Consider the following 19,332-nt stretch of genomic DNA (forward strand, 5'->3'; position numbering starts at 1 on the left):
AGAAGAGGGGCGGAGTTTAGAATGCAATAGGGACGGCACTTCAAGCTAAGTACGCCCATTAGACCTTATCAGTGTCTGATCCGTGCCCAGAAAAAAAAGGGAAAGAAGGCGTGATTTAGGCGTGGTCAAGAACAGGAAAGGGGTTGGGCAAATTTAAGGGGGGGCGAACTTCCATGCCTTTTGTGAAAAAAAGGTAAGCAGTGAGCTAGCTAGCAATCTTTGTGAGATAATGGAGGGGTTGAAAGGACAATTTAAATTATTGCATTTTCAGTGTTAATTTAGCCATTAGATTAATATGTATTTATGTTTCTAAATTCATGAATGGGATAACGATTAAACATATTTTTTTATGTATGTTAATTTTGACATACAACAAAATGGAATGTTAGCTAGCTTATTTTAAGGGTTGAAGAATTGTTTCCGACAAAAAGCACATGAATGATGCCGCGTTCAGATGCTAGTATGAACTTTGACATTTCCAACTTGCTAACTGGTTAAACGCGACACGTGTATAACTACAACCAGTTAGCAAGTCGTGGTTTCCCAACGAGCACCTGAACGCGGCATTAAAGGATGCAGTCTTTGAAGGGGCAATAATAAAGCATTGTATTCTTTTTGTCGGCCATTTACAGAAAAATTAAGCTAGGTGATAGCAATAGAAAGAGGACCTCTGCATTAATAAGCAGCTCAATTTCACAATTTTATAATGCAACCATTCAGTGTAAAATAAAATTTAAAAAACTGACAAGTGGACTTCGATTAAGGAATTCTGGTTTAATGTAGTCAATGTTCTCACCTTATCATTTGTCTAAAGGTTATAGGAATGACTGTTACGACACTGAAAAGTTTAGTTATTGTGAAGCCAGGCTTTTTTAAACCTCCCCTCCCCCATTTCTCGTCTCTCCACTGTGATGACAGATGTGAGCAGAATGGCACAAAATGGCTGCCAAGAATAATCAAAATGGCTGCTACAGACTGAATATGAGGTGTAATTACTGCATAGTGCTTAAATTGTTATTTTTTTTCATTGTATGTATTTACATAAATGTCTACATATGCTTCCCTGGAAGATAATATCTTAAATGAAACCAAGGAATGAGGAGAACCTTGATCCTACCACAGGCAACCAAGTACTTGCTGCCTGGGAGGTTGTTAGAAATTGATACAAAATGAAGGTTTCTGAAATCTAATGTTGATGTACCCCAATAAAAAGATAGTCTCTCTAGACATCCGGGTTGCTCCCACAATTTTCAATTGACTTAATGTTGCTTTCAAAACAACTCGGAAAATCGGAAAACTCGGAGCTCATTTGTCTACGAGTTTCCAAGTCGGACATTTCAGCGTTTCAGAGTTCCGAGTTGTCTTGAAAGCGGCACCGTCTCAACGTAATATAACATCAGTTTGGCATAGGAACTATGTCACTACCTTATACGCTTGAATAAAATGCAAAATAGTAGCTAGCAAAATGGAGATCACGGAGGTTATATTTAATGACTACGTTTCACAAGTGGCTAGTTTGAGTCAACTACCTCCCCAAAACGACTTAACGTTATGCCTGCAAACTTTGGTTTCGAATCGCAACGTTATCGCATGTCTGCCTCGTTATTTATTGGGGGAGTTCCATACAACCTTTTTAAGACAGAAAAGTAGAAATCGAATTTAAAAAATGTAAAGACGGGCCTGATGAAACAAAATGTTTAGGTAGACTTTACAAATGTCGGCAAAACACACTAGACAAGGTGGGATAATTTTGTGAGGGTAAAATGAATTATTCAAGAAATGTCGGTGACAATATTGATAGCTCAATAACTATCATATGGAAGTAAACTTGGAGTCACGCGATGACGTGTGGTGCTCCCTTTACAACTCAGGAAATCATGCAGTTTATTAGGCTACAGATTAAATCCATTATGAACTTCACAGGGTGGTGAAACTTCAAGTTGATGAGCTTGATGCTGCTTTCCAATACATATCGAGGGTCTTATTTTGGTGACATGATCATCAATGCTTGGCTTTGACACAAATGTAATCTCATGTAGGCTGTACATGCACTCTAAACAGCAGCGAGAAAATAACAGTACCAATACCAGGGTGGGCACACTGGCTACAAAACGCTTTATTTTTTACCTGAGAAACCATCAGTTGAGTTGAAAATGCGATGGAAACCCATTTAACTTGTATTCTTTATTAGGTACATGGGATTAACTGCAACATGTATTTGTATGTGCGCTACGTCATCACGCACAGCCTGCAACAAGTCAGTTAGATGGAGACCTCTCTGGTGGGCATATTGTCTTTTGTGGATTTTAGAATATCCACATGAAAATATGTCGCCAATTCGATGGAAAGCTAGGTTTTTAATTTATTGGAAAGGAGCAAAGCTCATCACCGTGCTCTTTCACCACCCTGTGAATTTCGTAATTTATTTAAACTATAGCCTAAAACTGCATGCTTTCCCGAGTCGTAATGGGGGGACCACACACACACACCATATTATCGCTTGACTCGAAGTTTACTTAGATATGGTGGTTATTATATCAATGTTTTAGCAGAAAGACGTTTCCACCGCCATTTCTCGCATAATACGTTTTACTGACAGAAAGATCCTACCATGTAGAACGAACAAATTATCAGTCCGCATGTATAATTGCACTAAACTCTTTTCCTATCATAGATCGAATGATTTAAAAAAAGAAACTACATTGTATGACTAGTCGCATAAAAACTGTCCAGAAAAGTGGTTAATGCCGAGGTCGGTTTTACGAGACTTAATTAAAAATTATGGAGATTTTGTAAATAAATAAATAAACGTCTGTAGAGAAGTTGGAAGGTGAGCAGAGTGAAACGTTGAAGAAGACCGAACACTGCAGTGGGAGGGGTTATAGACAGGTGTTAAATGGGGATGGAATAGACTGACATAAAAAAAATAAAGATTAAAATGTGAATAGAGCAGATTTGGAAATTGAAAATTAACCCAATTTGGAGACATACCCCTTGTTGTTCACGAGGTCAGCCTGACCCTGCAACCTACATGCAGAATCCTATTCACTCATCTTTCCATATTAGGTTTGTTTTTGGAAGGTGAGTTTGTTTATAGTCAGCTGTATGCAGTTCCACTATTTGCATAAAATACTAATTGAACCCCGGGTTTTAAACAAGGCATAAACCATTCGGTGTAATCAGTGTTCCAGATACAGTAAATGGAGCTGACAAGATTCAAGTGTTTCCCTGTTGCTATTGCCCTGTTGCACAACATTAATGCTGCATTCATAACATCTCGTAAATTCGAAAATACCAGCATATAACTGGGAAAAATTCACTTGAACGCCCCTCCAACTGGTAATTACTAGTGGGAAACTTGTCTATCATCTCTGAGCTCGGAATTCTCCTACATGTGGGGTAGCAGGCAGCCTAGTGGTTAGAGTGTTGGACTAGTAACCGAAAGGTTGCAAGATCGAATCCCTGAGCTGACAAGGTAAAAATCTGCTGTTCTAGCAGTTCCTAGGCCGTCATTGAAACTAAGAAATTGTTCTTAACTGACTTGCCTTTTTTAAATAAAGGGGGGGGGGGACAATAATTTGTTTGCTAGTGTAACTGGTATGAAATAGCCAGTAGTGTTTCAATTGGGCAGCTTTTGTGGAGCGATACAGTAGGTAAATGTTTTGTGGGACGCAGTTGTTCAGAGGGTCCCTGGTTCGAGCCCAGGTTGGGGAGAGAAGAGGGACGGAAGCAAAACTGTTACATTGTGGTAAAAAAAAGAGTTAAATTCTGATCGCCGTTCGTGGTGAATAAAGTAGCACTACCTAATACCTAATCCACAAAAGGTGGGTAAACCCTTGTGCAAAATAAAAATATATTATGTAAATGGTGTTTATTTCCCTCCACTACACTGTTTGTGAGCATGATAGCTGTACTTTTAGGTTATGGTTGACGCAGCTTGTTTGCCATTCGCCAATTGTCGTTCTCAACAAGTTCAAAACGAGTTCAAAGAATCTCTCCTTCCAGAGAGACATCAGGGACCGTAACATACACTGTTTCACAGAATCATGGCTCTCTCGGGATATACTGTCCCAGTCCATACAGCCAGATGGGTTCTCAGTACATTGCGCAGGCAGGAATAAAGAACTCTCTGGGAAGGCAGTATTTTATGATTAACTACTCATAGTGTGATTGTGATAACATACAGAAGCTCAAGTCCTTTTGTTCACGTGACCAAGAATAATAGATGGCTGCATTCGCGCAAAACTGAAAGCGTGAACTAGTGCATTTAACCGTGGCAAGATGACTGGGAATATGGTCGAATAGTGTAGTTACTCCCTCCGTAAAGCAATCAAACCGGGAAAACGTTAGTACAGACACAAGATTTACAGACAATCACTGATGCTACCAAATACTCATTGAGTGTATGTAAACTTCTGACCCAGTGGGAATGTGATGAAAGAAATAAAAGCTGAAATAAATCCTTCTCTCTACTATTATTCTGACATTTCACATTCTTAAAATAAAGTGGTGATCCTAACTGACCTAAGACAGGGAATTTTTACGAGGATGAAATGTCAGCAATTGTGAAAAACTGAGTTTAAATATATTTGGCTATGTAAACTTCCGACTTCAACTGTATTCAATCTCTCCCTATCCTAGTCTGCTGTCCACCATTGTTCCTGTACCCAAGAAAGCAAAGGTAACTGAACTAAATGACTCTGCAACTGGGTCCTGGACTTCCTGACGGGTCGCCCCCAGGTGGTGAAGATAGGAAACAACACCTCCACTTCGCTGATCCTCAACACAGGGGCCCCACAAGGGTGTGTGCTCAGCCCCCTCCTGTACTCTGTTCACCCATGACTGCGTGGCAACACACACCTCCAACTCAATCACCAAGTTTGCAGATGACACAACAGTAGTAGGCCTGATTACCAACAATGACGAGACAGCCTACAGGGAAGAGGTGAGGGCCCTGGCAGAGTGGTGCCAGGACAATAACCTCTCCCTCAACGTCAACAAAATGAAGGAGCTGATCGTGGACTTCAGGAAACAGCAGAGGGAGCATGTATCTATTCACATCAACGGTACCGCAGTGGAGAAGGTAGAAAGCTTCAAGTTCCTTGGCATACACATCACTGACAATCTGAAATGGTCCACCCATAAAGACAGTGGTGAAGAAGGCACAACAGCGCCTCTTCAACCGCAGGAGGCTATAGAAATTTGGCTTGGCTCCTAAGACCCTCACAAACTTTTACAGATGCACAATTGAGAGCATCCTGTCGGGCTGTATCAACGCCTGGTACGGGAACTGAACCGCCCGCAACCACAGGGCTCTCCAGAGGGTGGTGCGGTCTGCCCAACGCATTACCGGGGGTACACTGCCTGCCCTCCAGGGCACCCGCAGTACCCGATGTCACAGGAAGCCCAAAAAGATCATCAAGGACATCAACCGCCCAAGCCACGGCCTGTTCACCCCGCTATCATCCAGAAGGCGAGGTCAGTACAGGTGCATCAAACCTGGGACCGAAAGACTGAAAAACAGCTTCTATCTAAAGGCCATCAAACTGTTAAATAGCCATCACTAGCCAGCTACCACTGGTTAACTCAACCCTGCACCTTAGAGGTTGCTGCCCTATATCCATAGACATGGATTACTGGCCACTTTAATAATGGAACACTCGTCACTTGAATTATGTTTACATACTGATTTACTCATCTCATATGTATATACTGTATTCTATTCTACTGTATTAGTCAATGCCACTACGGCATTGCTCGTCCAAATATTTATATATTTCTTAATTCCATTATTTTACTTTTGGATTTGTGTATTGTTGTAAATTGCTAGATACTACTGCACTGTTGGAGCTAGGAACACAAGCATTTTGCTACACTCGCAATAACATCTGCTAAATATGTGTATGTGACCAATAAAATGTGATTGTGTGAACGCACACAACTCGTTGCTCCCAGTTTACAAGTATTTTCTTTAAAAAGTTCCCCACCTGTTATGAACACAGCATTACCTATCTGATTCAACTCACCAACTAATCACCAAGCCATTGATTAATTGAATCAGGTGTTTCTGTCTAGATAAAAAAAATTGCTTACCCTGGGTACTATTTAAGGTAGGCTAAACCAAGAATATTCCCATCTATGAAACAGATTATGACAAATTGATTTATTTGTAGGATAGACCAACTAGAGCTGGGACGATAAACCGAAAATGATCGACACCGACCATACCGATCACTTATCGTAAGTATTTTACTGATATCGTTCATTACAAGAAATCAAATTTGATCAAATAAGTAGCCTATACCAGAAAAATGTGAAGATTGAAATGAAATAAGTTTGCTAATATGGGTGATTGCTAATGGGACAATTGATGGTTCAACCAATAAACTAGTAGTAGTAGTTTAAAGGATATTTTTTTAAATGGTGGTGCACATGGTTATAAACTTAAACTTATCTTGCTATTTATCATTATTGCATCAATTCAGGCAATGGTGCTATATTTTTTTGTCCATATCCCCCAGCTCTAAGACCAACTACATCACTGATGACATGAGCTCTAGAATGTTGAAATATAATACTTCATATTGAACATGCAATAATGCCTGGACTATCAATTGCACCATGCAGATATCGTAACCATATGCAATTTATGCCTAAACAGACAACATTGTTAACATTCAGATAAGACAGACGTATCCATATATTTACAGAAGAACTGTTGATTATTATGCATTATTTTATTTTCACAATCAAAGTGTGTTTATAGTATTAGGGCATGAATCTATCACTTGTTATTTGCACCTTCTCTCTTCCATTGTGAAGGATGAACCTATTATAGGATATTGTCTTATACACAGTGATTTCATATCACCATGGCAATGAAATCTCATTACAACCAGACCAACCAGATTCTTTTTTTCTTTCAACAATACCATAATAATGTCAATAAGTTGCCATTTTAGAACGACGATGATGAAAACTGTATGGAAGCTGTGGCACAGTCAGTCTTCTACTTTGCGAGCCGGTCTGCAGAATGTCCAGTGGTGCTCCACTGTATTCTCATTGGCTCGCTCGCTCATGTGATGCACTCGAGTGTTCCGGATGGTGAAGCCCTGCTTCATGATGTAGTCCATTAGGTGAACCCTGAGGGTCACTTCCTGGTGGTAGTCACACGGTCCAAAAGTGAAGGACACCTGGAAGTCTCTTGTGTCCATCATGTGTTTGTTCCACTTGGTGAAATTTTTGCAGATTCCCTCCAGCAGGGCTTGCACCTTGGTTGTTATGGTGAGCTGTGTGATAATGACGGCCACTGGGTTTGAATACTTGGATAGTTTCCGTGTGCTGGACAGCTCCACCACCTGCTCAAAGATGTCCAGAGGGTAGAGCGGCTTGGGTTCATTGAGGCAATGGATCAACGGTTCGATCAAGTAGAAATCCGCCTCCTTCCTCAGGAGGTCAGTTTCAGTGAAGTCCACAGGGAGCGTGAGCTCGGACGTACGTAGGAAGTTCAGCACGTACCGGAAGAGCGTCCCATCGCGGTCGATGAAGTAGTTTCCCTGGGCGTCCCGCGTTGTGGGAAAATCCCCACGGAACATGGCGCCCAGCATGGAGTCTGGGTACCGCTGCAGGGTTGATAAGGAGGTGGTGTACAGGTGGCCCCCCACATTCAAAGTCACTGGGTTAGTCATCTACAGAGTGAGAAATTGACAAATTATACATTAGCATTGTGGAATTAGACAAGAACATGAATATAGCTATATGAATAAATCAAGAAACAACAGCAAGATATGTTGAACAAAAACATCTGGCAATGCATCAAACATATTTAATTCTAACCACTGTGGTACTGGTCAACATACTCATCTCAGTAGCCATCAACATTACTCTTAATCTGCACTGAATTTTAAGGTAGCCTTGACTTTAGGTTGTCATGTGTTACATACCCTATGGCCCCAGTCTCCATTCTCCATTTGTAAACAGAAAAGTCCACTTCAAGATCAAACACAGAAAGGCTGCTGATATGATCAGAAACTTAGTGCAGTATGTCTTGTCTTCAATATCACCTGGGAATACAAGTCACAAAGCAAGATATAATGTCATCATATTGACACGGGTGTGTTCAGCAAAGTTAGGTGAGTTGGCTTGGTCAAAGACTGCAAAACAAGCTCCGAACTGCACCTGCCAATTCACGATTTTTAAGACCAAACGTCTGTGACGAGTTTATTCATAGAATCGAAGATCATGCTTCACTCAACAAGAGAATCGACTTACATATTGATCAGCTTGAGGTTCGACAAAGCCTGAGCAGTTATTGTTAGATAACCATCACAGATGCCTTTGAACCTTCGAATTAGCAGGGAATTTATAATGTTGTGATTTTCAGGCAGATCCATGTGTGGACAGACTGAGGCCAATTTAGTGATTTCCCAAAATGAAGCAAAGAATGACAGATTTTGAGCATGAAAAACTAAAATGTGTTTTGCAAAGCTAAATAACTAGCTACAGTACTGTTGATGTGACCTGTTAGTACAGAAAGAAATGAGAACACAGTCAAATACATTGCACCATTAACGCACGTACTACATACAGTGTGACGCCATTGATGCAGAAAAACACGTCCAGCGCGAGCACGGATGCAGATGCGCAACCCCACATCATCAACTGGCTAGCTGCTAGTAGGCTATATTGGCAACGTAGACATCAAGAGCAACGATTTGGAGAGTTAACTAACGATCGATGGCATTGTATTAAACACTCGTTTGAAATTGCATTGCAAAGGCTTATTTTGATATGCTCGCTATTGTATTTTGGGGTTAAACAACCAACGTGCCATTAGCTTCTGTTAGCTTGCTAGTTAGCACAAATTACAGCTGTTATATTTAGCTATCGAAAGTGGTCGATAGCATTAAAAAAACATACCTGTATGTGAAAGGTTACCCTTATTATTTCATCGATTCTACATGTTCGTTTAAAAGCTATCTAGACTTATATTTTGCTCTCATCAATGTTGGCTGCAAGGTGATGAATGGTGTCCTATCACTGTTCCCGATGCCCAGGGTACAGGGTCGTCACTAGTTACCACAGCGACAAAATCATAAACCCCGCCTATTCCTACAATTTATCTTCTTAAAATCTGATTTAAAACCTAACCCTTACCGTAACCCTGATCTTAATCACACTGCTAACCTTATGCCTAACCCTGACCTTAAATTAACACCAAAAAGCACATTTTGGTTTATGATATTTTTTTCGATGTAGCCACTTTGTGGATTTGGTAAATAGTAAAAAACCAGGATGCAGCAAAACTAGCCAGCTAAACAGATGGACAACCAAATTCTTATGCGGGGTTCACGAAAATTACAGAGCTCTCACTTTTTTCAACATGAATGCGTGCGTTTGATCAAATAAACATCAAACACACACACAAATACATCTATAGTGACTATATAAAAAAAAAAAAAATTGATTTGGTCAAATTAACAACAAACACATACATAAATGCATCTACAGTGACTAGATTAAAACACATATTTTGAGTGATGATAGAAAAGAGATGGAAGTATTCTTTATTTTATGCACATAGGCTAGCTACAAACATTCCATCAGCATAGTTTGATGAAAATCAATGAAATTAGACACAGGCATGGTTTACTAATTTAGTCAAATATCATCCAATATTGCAGGAAGAGGAAAACAACATATATGACCAAGATATTCCATGGGTGAAAAAAATACCTGAATCTGAAAATATAAGAGTTTCCAGTAATTAGTTGATCGTAAAACTTTTTTTTTTTTACATTTCAAAGTAAAATGCTTGACTAAATAATAAAACTTCCATAAAGAATATAATTCTCAGGAGAACTTCTTAATGGTTCCGCTGGTGGTACCCAGGGAGATAATAAACTCCATGATGAGTTTGGCCGTCCGGCGAGGCCTCTCCATCACCACAGAGTGGCCACAGTTCTCTAACAGATCCACCCTGCAACCGGGCAAGGCCTCCGCCACTACCACAGCTCCAGAGACATCCACCACCTGGAGAAAAGAGCAGCTATAAGGTTACTCTTATATACAGCATTCTTATTTTTGATACTATTATGAAAACATGGAGTATCATATGATAATATATGCTATTTAGCAGATGCTTTTATCAAAAGGTTGCATACAATTTTGACATATGGGTGGTCCTGGAAATTGAAACCACTATCCTGGCATTGCAAGAGCCATGCTCTTCCAACTGAGCTACAGAGGACCATGGGAAGGCAGGTAACTGTCAACATCATAGATGCAAAATCCCTCTCCTAAAATTGTTTAATTTGGATGCATATGCCTTCTGTCTTTTGGTATATTTACCTGGTCCTGTTTACCCCAAATGACTTGCAAAGGGGCAGTGATCAGCTGCAAATTTTCCTGTAGGGCGTATCTGGAGTTCTCACCCAATAACTCCATGAAAACTGTGGAGAGATTCTAGATTTAGCGAACCTTGTCAAAACGAGCAACCCAACATCTGCGACTATGACCTACATCTTATAATATTTAATGCATTCTTTGGCATAGACATGACAAATATTCATACAGAGAAAAATACCTCAAAGGATTTGGCTATGAGACAAAGGAACAGAACAGAGACAGACCTTCTTGATAAAAATCATTGTGTGGAAGGCGAACATCCACCAGTCCTTGAAGAATCTAACATATGAAAGCAGAAAATAACAACAGTCTGATATCATTTTCTATCTGTAGGCATATGAAAGAGGAACATTAGGTAGGCCTTAATGCTTAACGATGAGTGTTTTTTGAGTTCTGTTCGGTTTTGGTTCGATTCTTTTTATTTATGATTTCAGAGCTTTTAAAGCAAATTCCAAAGCCCAAAATAGTGAACATTCAATTGTCAAAACATTGAAAATATTCCATTGTCTCTGTCAGCTCCACATTGGGTAAACATCAATAGAAAATTACAATGAAATAATAAAATATTTTGGTTGTGTATATTACTTAGTTTTTATTTGATGACTTTATTATTTTTCATTCCTTAAAGTCATAATTTCATCTCCTCAGGCAGTAGCAGCCAGCCAGACAGACCATCTAACGTCATCTCTGTGCTCCCCATTCTATACTGTCTTTAGTTATCCTATTTAGCTAGGCTAGCCTGCCTAAATATGCTGCAAAGCTGTCTGACAAAATTATTTGACTAGTTCTTCAAAGTAGATAAAGCATACTTTCACGAACTGTCTCTATCCCTCTCCTCTTTGTGTTGTGTACATTCCTCTCTCATGTAATCTGTGTGTATCTAATGTAGCAGGCATTAAAGTGTATCCGTCTGTCTGAGCCGGAAAGAACAGGCGCAATGGATTATGGTCATTGTAGTTAATTAACATGTTTCTGAACTAGCTTGAATATTTGCTTAATGAAAACTACAACTCCCTCCATCCGTTCAGCCCTAGTTATTGACTTTATTCTGCTCTTGAATTAATTGATTTCTCTCCAGAGAAATAGCGTGTTGGGATCACCAAACAACAAACCAAATTAAATTAAAATACTTAAACCGACATCTGTCAATTAGTTGTTTAATAATCAAAAAATAATAATTACGAAATGTCAGTTATTAATCGCTCAGCACTAGAAGGCCCAGGTTATAGCGTTTGCTAGCAATTTTGAAATATGAGCATTAATCTATAAAATTGTGCTGTTAATATTTCTATTAATATTATCTATTATTATTAATATACATTTTTTCGGACTGTTTTCCATGTTATTTGGTTAGTTCTCTTAAAAAGCACCCTCATAGATATGCAATAGACCTATTGCGCTTTGAAAGTGTGAGTGATGGGTGACAGTATTGAATTATGTTATCATACCCATAATTCCCTCTGGCCTACACCAATTGGTGGCCAAGGGTTTGCCTTAGGACGCAAAGGTGCATCATGAGTCAAGGAGATGGTCTGATGATCTTAGTAACAACAGACCAAGCTAGATATGGGGGGAGGTTTTAGTGGGTGGAATATTAGGTTTACACAGTTGCAGCTACAGTATGCTTAACAGTGCAAATATTATGGTAAACTATATGGACACTTAATAATCATGGTGCTTTTTAATGCTAAGCTTACAAACATTGGTTGTGGTAAGTATAATTGAAACTTGGGTATCATTATGGTAAGTGGTGAAATAAGTACACTACCGGTCAAAAGTTTTAGAACACTTACTCATTCAAAGGTTTTTTATTTTTATTTTTTAGTTTTTTTTACTATTTTCTACATTCTAGAATAATACCAAATACATCAAAACTATGAAATAACACATATGGAATCATGTAGTAACCAAAAAAGTGTTAAACAAATAAAAATCTATTTTATATTTGAGATTCTTCAAATAGCCACCCTTTGCCTTGATGACAGCTTTGCATACTCTTGGCATTCTCTCAACCAGCTTCATGAGGTATCAAATCAAATCAAATTTTACTGGTCACATACACATGATTAGCAGATGTTAATGCGAGTGTAGCGAAATGCTTGTGCTTCTAGTTCCGACCATGCAGTGCAATCTAACAAGAGGAAGACCAAGAGGAAGACCAAGAGGAAGACCCAGGGAAAGACCAAGAGGAAGAGATCGCCTCCGCTCAAGCCGAAAGGGAGACGTTGCTATTAAAAAAACGGCAAAATCAAATGGTCCCCCATGGCCTATCGCGACCAGGCTCGTGTGATCTGCCACCCTGGCCCGGCCATGACTCCGGGCCCCACAGCCTATGCCATGTTGCGTGCCCATGACATCGCGTCCACCTTCCACCTGTTCGCCACACCGGCAATAGAAAGGATCATTTTGGACATGACAAATCTGCAGGGGGCGCGAAAATATGTCGACGGCTGGTGAGCCATGGACGCCACTGACCTGCGTGCCTACATAGTGCTGCTAATCCCACAGGCCCCAAGGTGAGGCCGCGGCCAGCCTATGGGACGCGAAGAGAGGCAGGACCATATTCCGTGCCACCATGCCGCTCAAGGTCTTTCACAAGTACTCCAGGCTGCTACGATTCGACGACCGCGAGACTTGCGACAGACAAACTTGCAGCCATAAGAGAGGTCTGGGACCAGTGGGAGGAGCGGCTGCCAGCTCTCTACAACCCAGGGCCTGACGTGACAGTGGATGAGCAACTGGTCCCGTTCTGAGGTACTGTGTATACGTGTGTGTGTGTATATATGTATGTATAGAGAGGTATTATATGTATAACATAGCACTTATTGTCCCCAAGTAGCCGGAAATGACGCTAATCTGTTCTCCCCGCCAAAGGCTGCTGTCCTTTCCGACAGTACATTCCTAGCAAGCCAGCGAAATATGGCATCAAGTCATGGGTGGCCTGCGACGTGAAATCCAGCTACGCTTGGAAGATGCAAGGCGTCCAGCGGAGGCCCCGAGAAGAACCAGACGATGCGCGTTGTTCTCGATCTGACAAAGGGACCGAGTGGTCACAATGTCACGTATGATGATTTCTTCACCTCCTATGAACTCGGACAGCAGCTCCTCAAGAGGAACCTCACCATGGTCGGCACGGTGCGAAAGAACAAGGCCGAGCTCCCGCCGGCGCTGCTCGCGTCAAAGGGCAGACAGGTCTTGTCCTCAAGGTTTGCCTTCATGCCCACCGCCACTCTAGTGTCCTACCTGGCAAAGAAAAAGAAGAACGTGCTACTTCTGAGTACGCTGCACACAGAGGCCAACATTAGCGATCTCCGCGACAGGAAGCCGGCCATCATCCTAGACTACAACTGCAACAAAGGTGGCGTGGACAACCTAGACAAGGTGGTTGGAACCTACAGCTGCAGACGGATGACTGCCCGCTGGCCCCTGGTCATCTTCCACAACATCCTTGACGTGTCCTCCTACAATGCCTTTGTCATATGGCGAGAGATCAAGTCTAACTGGATGCCTCGGAAGCGGAACAAGAGGAGGGTGTTCCTGGAGCAGCTGGGAAAGGCACTTGTGAAGCCATTGATCCAAAGAAGGCAGCATCTCTCCACACGGAAGCGGCGTCAGCACTTGTCAAAGCCGTCCAGAGTGCTACGGCTCATCAACAACCTGAGGAGCCCGCCACTGCCCCAGCCACTGGCCGAGCCACTGACCCGCCCACTGTCCCAGCCGGGGCAAGTAAGAGGAAGAGCTGTCAGCTCTGCCCACCAAAGAAGGACTCTAAGACACACACGGTGTGCTGCAGATGTAAGAAATACATCTGCAAAGGCTGTTCACACGCATACTGTCACACTTGTGCCCATCGGGCATTTAGCCAAGACGGGACAGGGTGACCCGGGGACACGGGGTGTAGAAATAATACGAGGATGACGGGAGGGTTAACGGTCTGATGGCCTTGAGATAGAAGCTGTTTTTCAGTCTCTCGGTCCCAGCTTTGATGCACCTGTACTGACCTCGCCTTCTGGATGATAGCGGGGTGAACAGGCAGTGGCTCGGGTGGTTGTTGTCCTTGATGATCTTTTTGGCCTTCCTGTGACATCGGGTGGTATAGGTGTCTTGGAGGGCAAGTAGTTTGCCCCCGGTGATGCGTTGTGCAGACCTCACTACCCTCTGGAGAGCCTTGTGGTTGTGAGCGGAGCAGTTGCCGTACCAGGCTGTGATACAACCTGACAGGATGCTCTCGATTGTGCATCTGTAAAAGTTTGTGAGTGTTTTTGGTGACACACCAAATTTCTTCAGCCTCCTGAGGTTGAAGAGGTGCTGTTGTGCCTTCTTCACCACGCTGTCTGTGTGGGTGGACCATTTCAGTTTGTCCGTGATGTTTATGCCGAGGAACTTAACTTTCCACCTTCTCCACTACTGTCCCGTCAATGTGGATGGGGGGTGCTCCCTCTGCTGTTTCCTGAAGTCCACAATCATCTCCTTTGTTTTGTTGATGTTGAGTGTGAGGTTGTTTTCCTGACACCACACTCCGAGGGCCCTCTCCCCCTCCCTGTAGGCCGTCTCGTCGTTGTTGGTAATCAAGCCTACCATTGTAGTGTCATATGCAAACTTGATGATTGAGTTGGAGGCATGCATGGCCATACAGTCATGGGTGAACAAGGAGCACAGGAGAGGGCTTGTGGGGCCCCAGTGTTGTGGGGCCCCAGTGTTGAGGATCAGTGGGGTGGAGATGTTGTTTCCTACCCTCACCACCTGGGGGCGGCCCGTCAGAAAGTCCAGGACGCAGTTGCACAGGGCGAGGTCGAGACCAAGGGTCTCGAGTGTAATGACGAGTTTGGAGGGCACTATGGTGTTGAATGCTGAGCTGTAATCAATGAACATCATTCTTACATAGGTATTCCTCTTGTCCAGATGGGTTAGGGCAGTGTGCAGTGTGATTGCGACTGTGATTGCGTCGTCTGTGGACCTATTGGGGCGGTAAGCAAATTGGAGTGGGTCTAGGGTGTCAGGTAGGTTGGAGGTGATATGATCCTTGACTAGTCTCTCAAAGCACTTCATGATGACGGAAGTGAGTGCTACGGGGCGATAATAATTTAGCTCAGTTACCTTCGCTTTCTTAGAAACAGGAACAATGGTGGCCCTCTTGAAGCATGTGGGAACAGCAGACTGGGATAGGGATTGATTGAACATGTCCGTAAACACACCAGCCAGCTGGTCTGAGTATTGCTCTGAGGACGCGGCTAGGGATGCCGTCTGGGCCGGCAGCTTTGTGACGGTTAACACGTTTAAATGTTTTGCTCCCTTTGGCTGTGGTGAAGGAGAGTCCGCAGGTTTTGGTAGCGGTCCGTGTCGGTGGCACTGTATTGTCCTGAAAGCGAGCGAAGAAGTTGTTTAGTTTGTCTGGTAGAAAGACATTGGGGTCCGCAACGGGGCTGGTTTTCTTTTTGTAGTCCGTGATTGACTGTAGACCCTGCCACATTCCTCTCATGTCTGAGCCTTTGAATTGCGACTCTATGTCTCTATACTGACACTTAGCTTGTTTGATTGCCTTGCGGAGGAAATAGCTACACTGTTTGTATTCGGGTCATGTTTCCGGTCGTATTGCCCTGATTAAAAGCAGTGGTTCGCGCTTTCAGTTTTGCGCGAATGCTGCCATCAGTCCACGGTTTCTGGTTGGGGAATGTTTTAATAGTCGCTGTTGGTACAACATCACCGATGCACTTGCTAATGAACTCGCTCAATCAGCGTATACATTGATCTTGTTGTTCGACGCTATCTGGAACATATCCCAGTCCACGTGATCGAAGCAATCTTGAAGCGTGGAATCAGATTGGTCAGACCAGCGTTCAACAGACCTGAGCATGGGCGTTTCCTGTTTTTGTTTCTGTCTATAGGCTGGGAGCAACAATATGGAGTAGTGGTCAGATTTGCCGAAAGCAGAGCGAGGAATGGCTTTGTATGCGTATTTTCCGGATTGACTGACCAACATGTCTTAAAGTAGTGATTTACTGTCGTTTCACTTTGCTTATTTGAGCTGTTCTTGCCATAATATGGACTTGGTCTTTTACCAAATAGGGCTATCTTCTGTATACCACCCCTACCTTGTCACAACACAACTGATTGGCTCGAACACACCTCTTTTCGTAAACATCCGTTGAATTGTAGAGCGCCAAATTCAAAAAAAATTACTACAAATATTTAATTTCATGAAATCACAAGTGCAATATACCAAAACACAGCTTAGCTTGTTGTTAATCCACATGTCGTGTCAGATTTTGAAAATATGCTTTACAGCGAAAGCAATCCAAGCGTTTGTGTGAGTTTATCGATCACTAGACAAAACATTACAAACACCTAGCAGCAATGTAGATTGGTCACGAAAGTCAGAAAAGCAATAAAATTAATCGCTTACCTTTGATGATCTTCGGATGTTTGCACTCCCGAGACTACCAGTTACACAATAAATGTTCCTTTTGTTCGATAAAGATTATTTTTATATCCAAAAACCTCCATTTTGTTGGCGCGTTATGTTCAGTAATCCACAGGCTCAGGCAGGTCATGAAGGGCAGACGAAAACTCCAAATAGTATCCATAAAGTTCGTAGAAACATGTCAAACGTTTTTTCTAATCAATCCTCAGGTTGTTTTTAACATAAATAATCAATAATATTTAAACCGGACGGTAAACTGTTCAATACAAGAGATAAAGAAAATGTCGATCTACCACTTTCGCACGCATTAACTAATCGAAGGACATCTGGCTATCCACTGACGCGATTTGATAAATCTCGCTCATTTTTCAGAATAAAAGCTTGAACCTATGTCTAAAGACTGTTCACACCCTGTGGAAGACATAGGAAAAGGAATCTGGTTGATATCCCTTTAATGGAGGAAAGGCAGGCAATGGAACAGGGATTTTTCAAAATAAGAGGCACTTCCGGGTTGGATTTCCCCAGGTTTTTGCCTGCAAAATCAGTTCTGTTATACTCACAGACAATATTTTGACAGTTTTGGAAACGTTAGAGTGTTTTCTATCCCAATCTGTCAATTATATGCATATTCTAGCATCTGGGCCTGAGAAATAGGCAGCTTACATTGGGAACGTTATTTTTCCAAACATAAAAATACTGCCCTCTAGCTTCAAGAGGTTATTGGGAAGGAAAGAAATTCCACAAATTAACTTGTAACAAGGTACACATGTTAATTGAAATGCATTCCAGGTGACTGTCTCATGAAGCTGGTTGAGATAAATAAGTACAAATGTGCCTTTATTTGACTAGGCAAGTCAGTTACGAACAAATGCTTATTTTACAATGACAGCCTACCCCGGCCAAACCCTCCCCTAACCCCCCTTAGACTGCTGCGCCACTCGGGAATGCCAAGAGTGCACAACACTGTCATCAAGGCAAATGGTGGGGGATGGGTTACATTTTTTTTGTTTTTAAATAAAGTAGGCCTAGACCTATGGATCAGTCTGATTACTCCACCTGTCGAGGGATCTTAAAGCGGACATGGGAGCAAAGCCTGAGCATATCCTCCATCTCCTCTGGCGTGGACGGAATCAGTGGGATGCTCAGAGTGTAATGGCTGTGCTCAAGGTCCTGCAGATGATTGTCAAATTTTGTCTCACAGGGGTATCGTATACCTAGGGGGTGAAGACATATTGATTCTTTTTTTCTGATCAGATTGATTTTTCCCTGAATCTCTCTCTCTCTCACACACACACACACACACACACACACACACACACACACACACACACACACACACACACACACACACACACACACACACACACACACACACACACACACACACACACAGTGATTTCGCAATATTGTGATAATGTGTGACTGACCTGCTGGACAGATAAGGGTGATGCTACAGATTTCGGAGGGGAAGCTGGCTGCGTACACCCCTGCCACATTGCCCCCCATGGAGGTCCCGACCAGATGGAAGGGCTTCCTGTTCAGTCGAACGTTTTCCACAAACTGCATAAGGAGTACAAAATAGAAACTCTGATGCTACGACACGTGGTTACTTATTGTGACATAACTTAAGACAACTCTTCTTGTACCCATTCGTGGTCACCAATGCAATCTTTGATTATCTTTCATGCTGTGTATCGGGTGAGCGTATGTTGTTCCGATGTGGTGACAGGACCAAGACCCACCTGATGAATCCTCTTGACCTGGCCTTGGATGGAGTAGTCCTCTGAGTTGGTACGAGTGGTTCCCTCATGGCCAGGCATATCCACGCACAGTATGTGCAGGTGTTTGGGTAGATACTGCATGCCATAGATACATGTCACAAAACTATACACGCTAATACCTACTATTACAGTAGTAAAGATAAACCTACATTTGTCCACAACTACTTTACCAGCCCACATAATACTAGGTGATTTATGGATTATGTTACCTTGACCATAGTGAGCCATGTGTCTTTGTGAGCAGAGAAACCATGTAGCATGAGGATGGATGGTCTGAACCCTGGCTTCCCTCTGTAAGAGTAACAGAAGCGGTACCCCCCACAGTCTGCATAGCGCACCTGTAGACCCAGGGTCCTCCTCCAGTACCTATTGAGGAATTGATAAATACTGTTTCTCTTTCTCTCTGAGTCTCTCTCTGCAACATGTAGAGAGAGATGAGTGTTCTGCTCTTTTACTGTTTCTATTTTGGATTTCCTTTTTAGCAAGAGCAAGAATGTCTTTAGAGCTTTGTTATGACTCATGCTGCATGTTGCACCTGAGCAGGAAAAAGAGACGTGAATCTGACTGTGGTGTAGCGCAGGATGTGGTTATAGGGGTACTGAAGGCTAGAATCAAGCTTTTCTACTATTATAGTGCAGTTTATTCAGTGGTGGGTGGGATCTCTTTTATGCAGATGTCTAAAGGAGGTGAAAAGGGTACAAAAAATAATCTCTCCCTTTAGCA

The 19,332-nt window shown here is 42.3% G+C and overlaps 2 protein-coding genes across 4 annotated transcripts; both read right to left on the reverse strand.

The window, feature by feature from the left end:
* Positions 1–6,148: 6,148 nt before the first annotated feature.
* On the reverse strand, positions 6,149–9,284 carry kctd6b (potassium channel tetramerization domain containing 6b). 3 transcript variants are annotated; one of them, XM_055932146.1, is made up of 3 exons: positions 8,920–9,283; positions 7,944–8,063; positions 6,149–7,688 (listed from the first exon to the last, which is right to left on the reverse strand). In XM_055932146.1, the coding sequence occupies exons 2-3, from the start codon at positions 7,968–7,970 to the stop codon at positions 7,002–7,004; spliced, it is 714 nt and encodes a 237-aa protein (XP_055788121.1). In that variant the 5' UTR covers positions 7,971–8,063; positions 8,920–9,283; the 3' UTR covers positions 6,149–7,001. The 3 variants fall into 3 exon arrangements, with proteins under 3 accessions (XP_055788121.1, XP_055788122.1, XP_055788123.1); XM_055932147.1 differs by lacking the exon at positions 8,920–9,283 and adding an exon at positions 8,272–8,899; XM_055932148.1 differs by lacking the exon at positions 7,944–8,063 and having other exon boundaries at positions 8,920–9,284.
* Positions 9,285–9,471: 187 nt separating this feature from the next.
* On the reverse strand, positions 9,472–19,130 carry abhd6b (abhydrolase domain containing 6, acylglycerol lipase b). The gene is made up of 7 exons (XM_055932870.1): positions 18,819–19,130; positions 18,571–18,684; positions 18,256–18,388; positions 17,885–18,042; positions 10,632–10,686; positions 10,351–10,451; positions 9,472–10,032 (listed from the first exon to the last, which is right to left on the reverse strand). Exons 1-7 carry the CDS (start codon positions 19,128–19,130, stop codon positions 9,853–9,855), a joined length of 1,053 nt encoding a protein of 350 aa, XP_055788845.1. The 3' UTR covers positions 9,472–9,852.
* Between the last annotated feature and the right edge of the window lie 202 nt (positions 19,131–19,332).

Source organism: Salvelinus fontinalis, chromosome 8 (assembly GCF_029448725.1).
Source record: "Salvelinus fontinalis isolate EN_2023a chromosome 8, ASM2944872v1, whole genome shotgun sequence".
Taxonomy (NCBI): Eukaryota; Metazoa; Chordata; class Actinopteri; order Salmoniformes; family Salmonidae; genus Salvelinus; species Salvelinus fontinalis.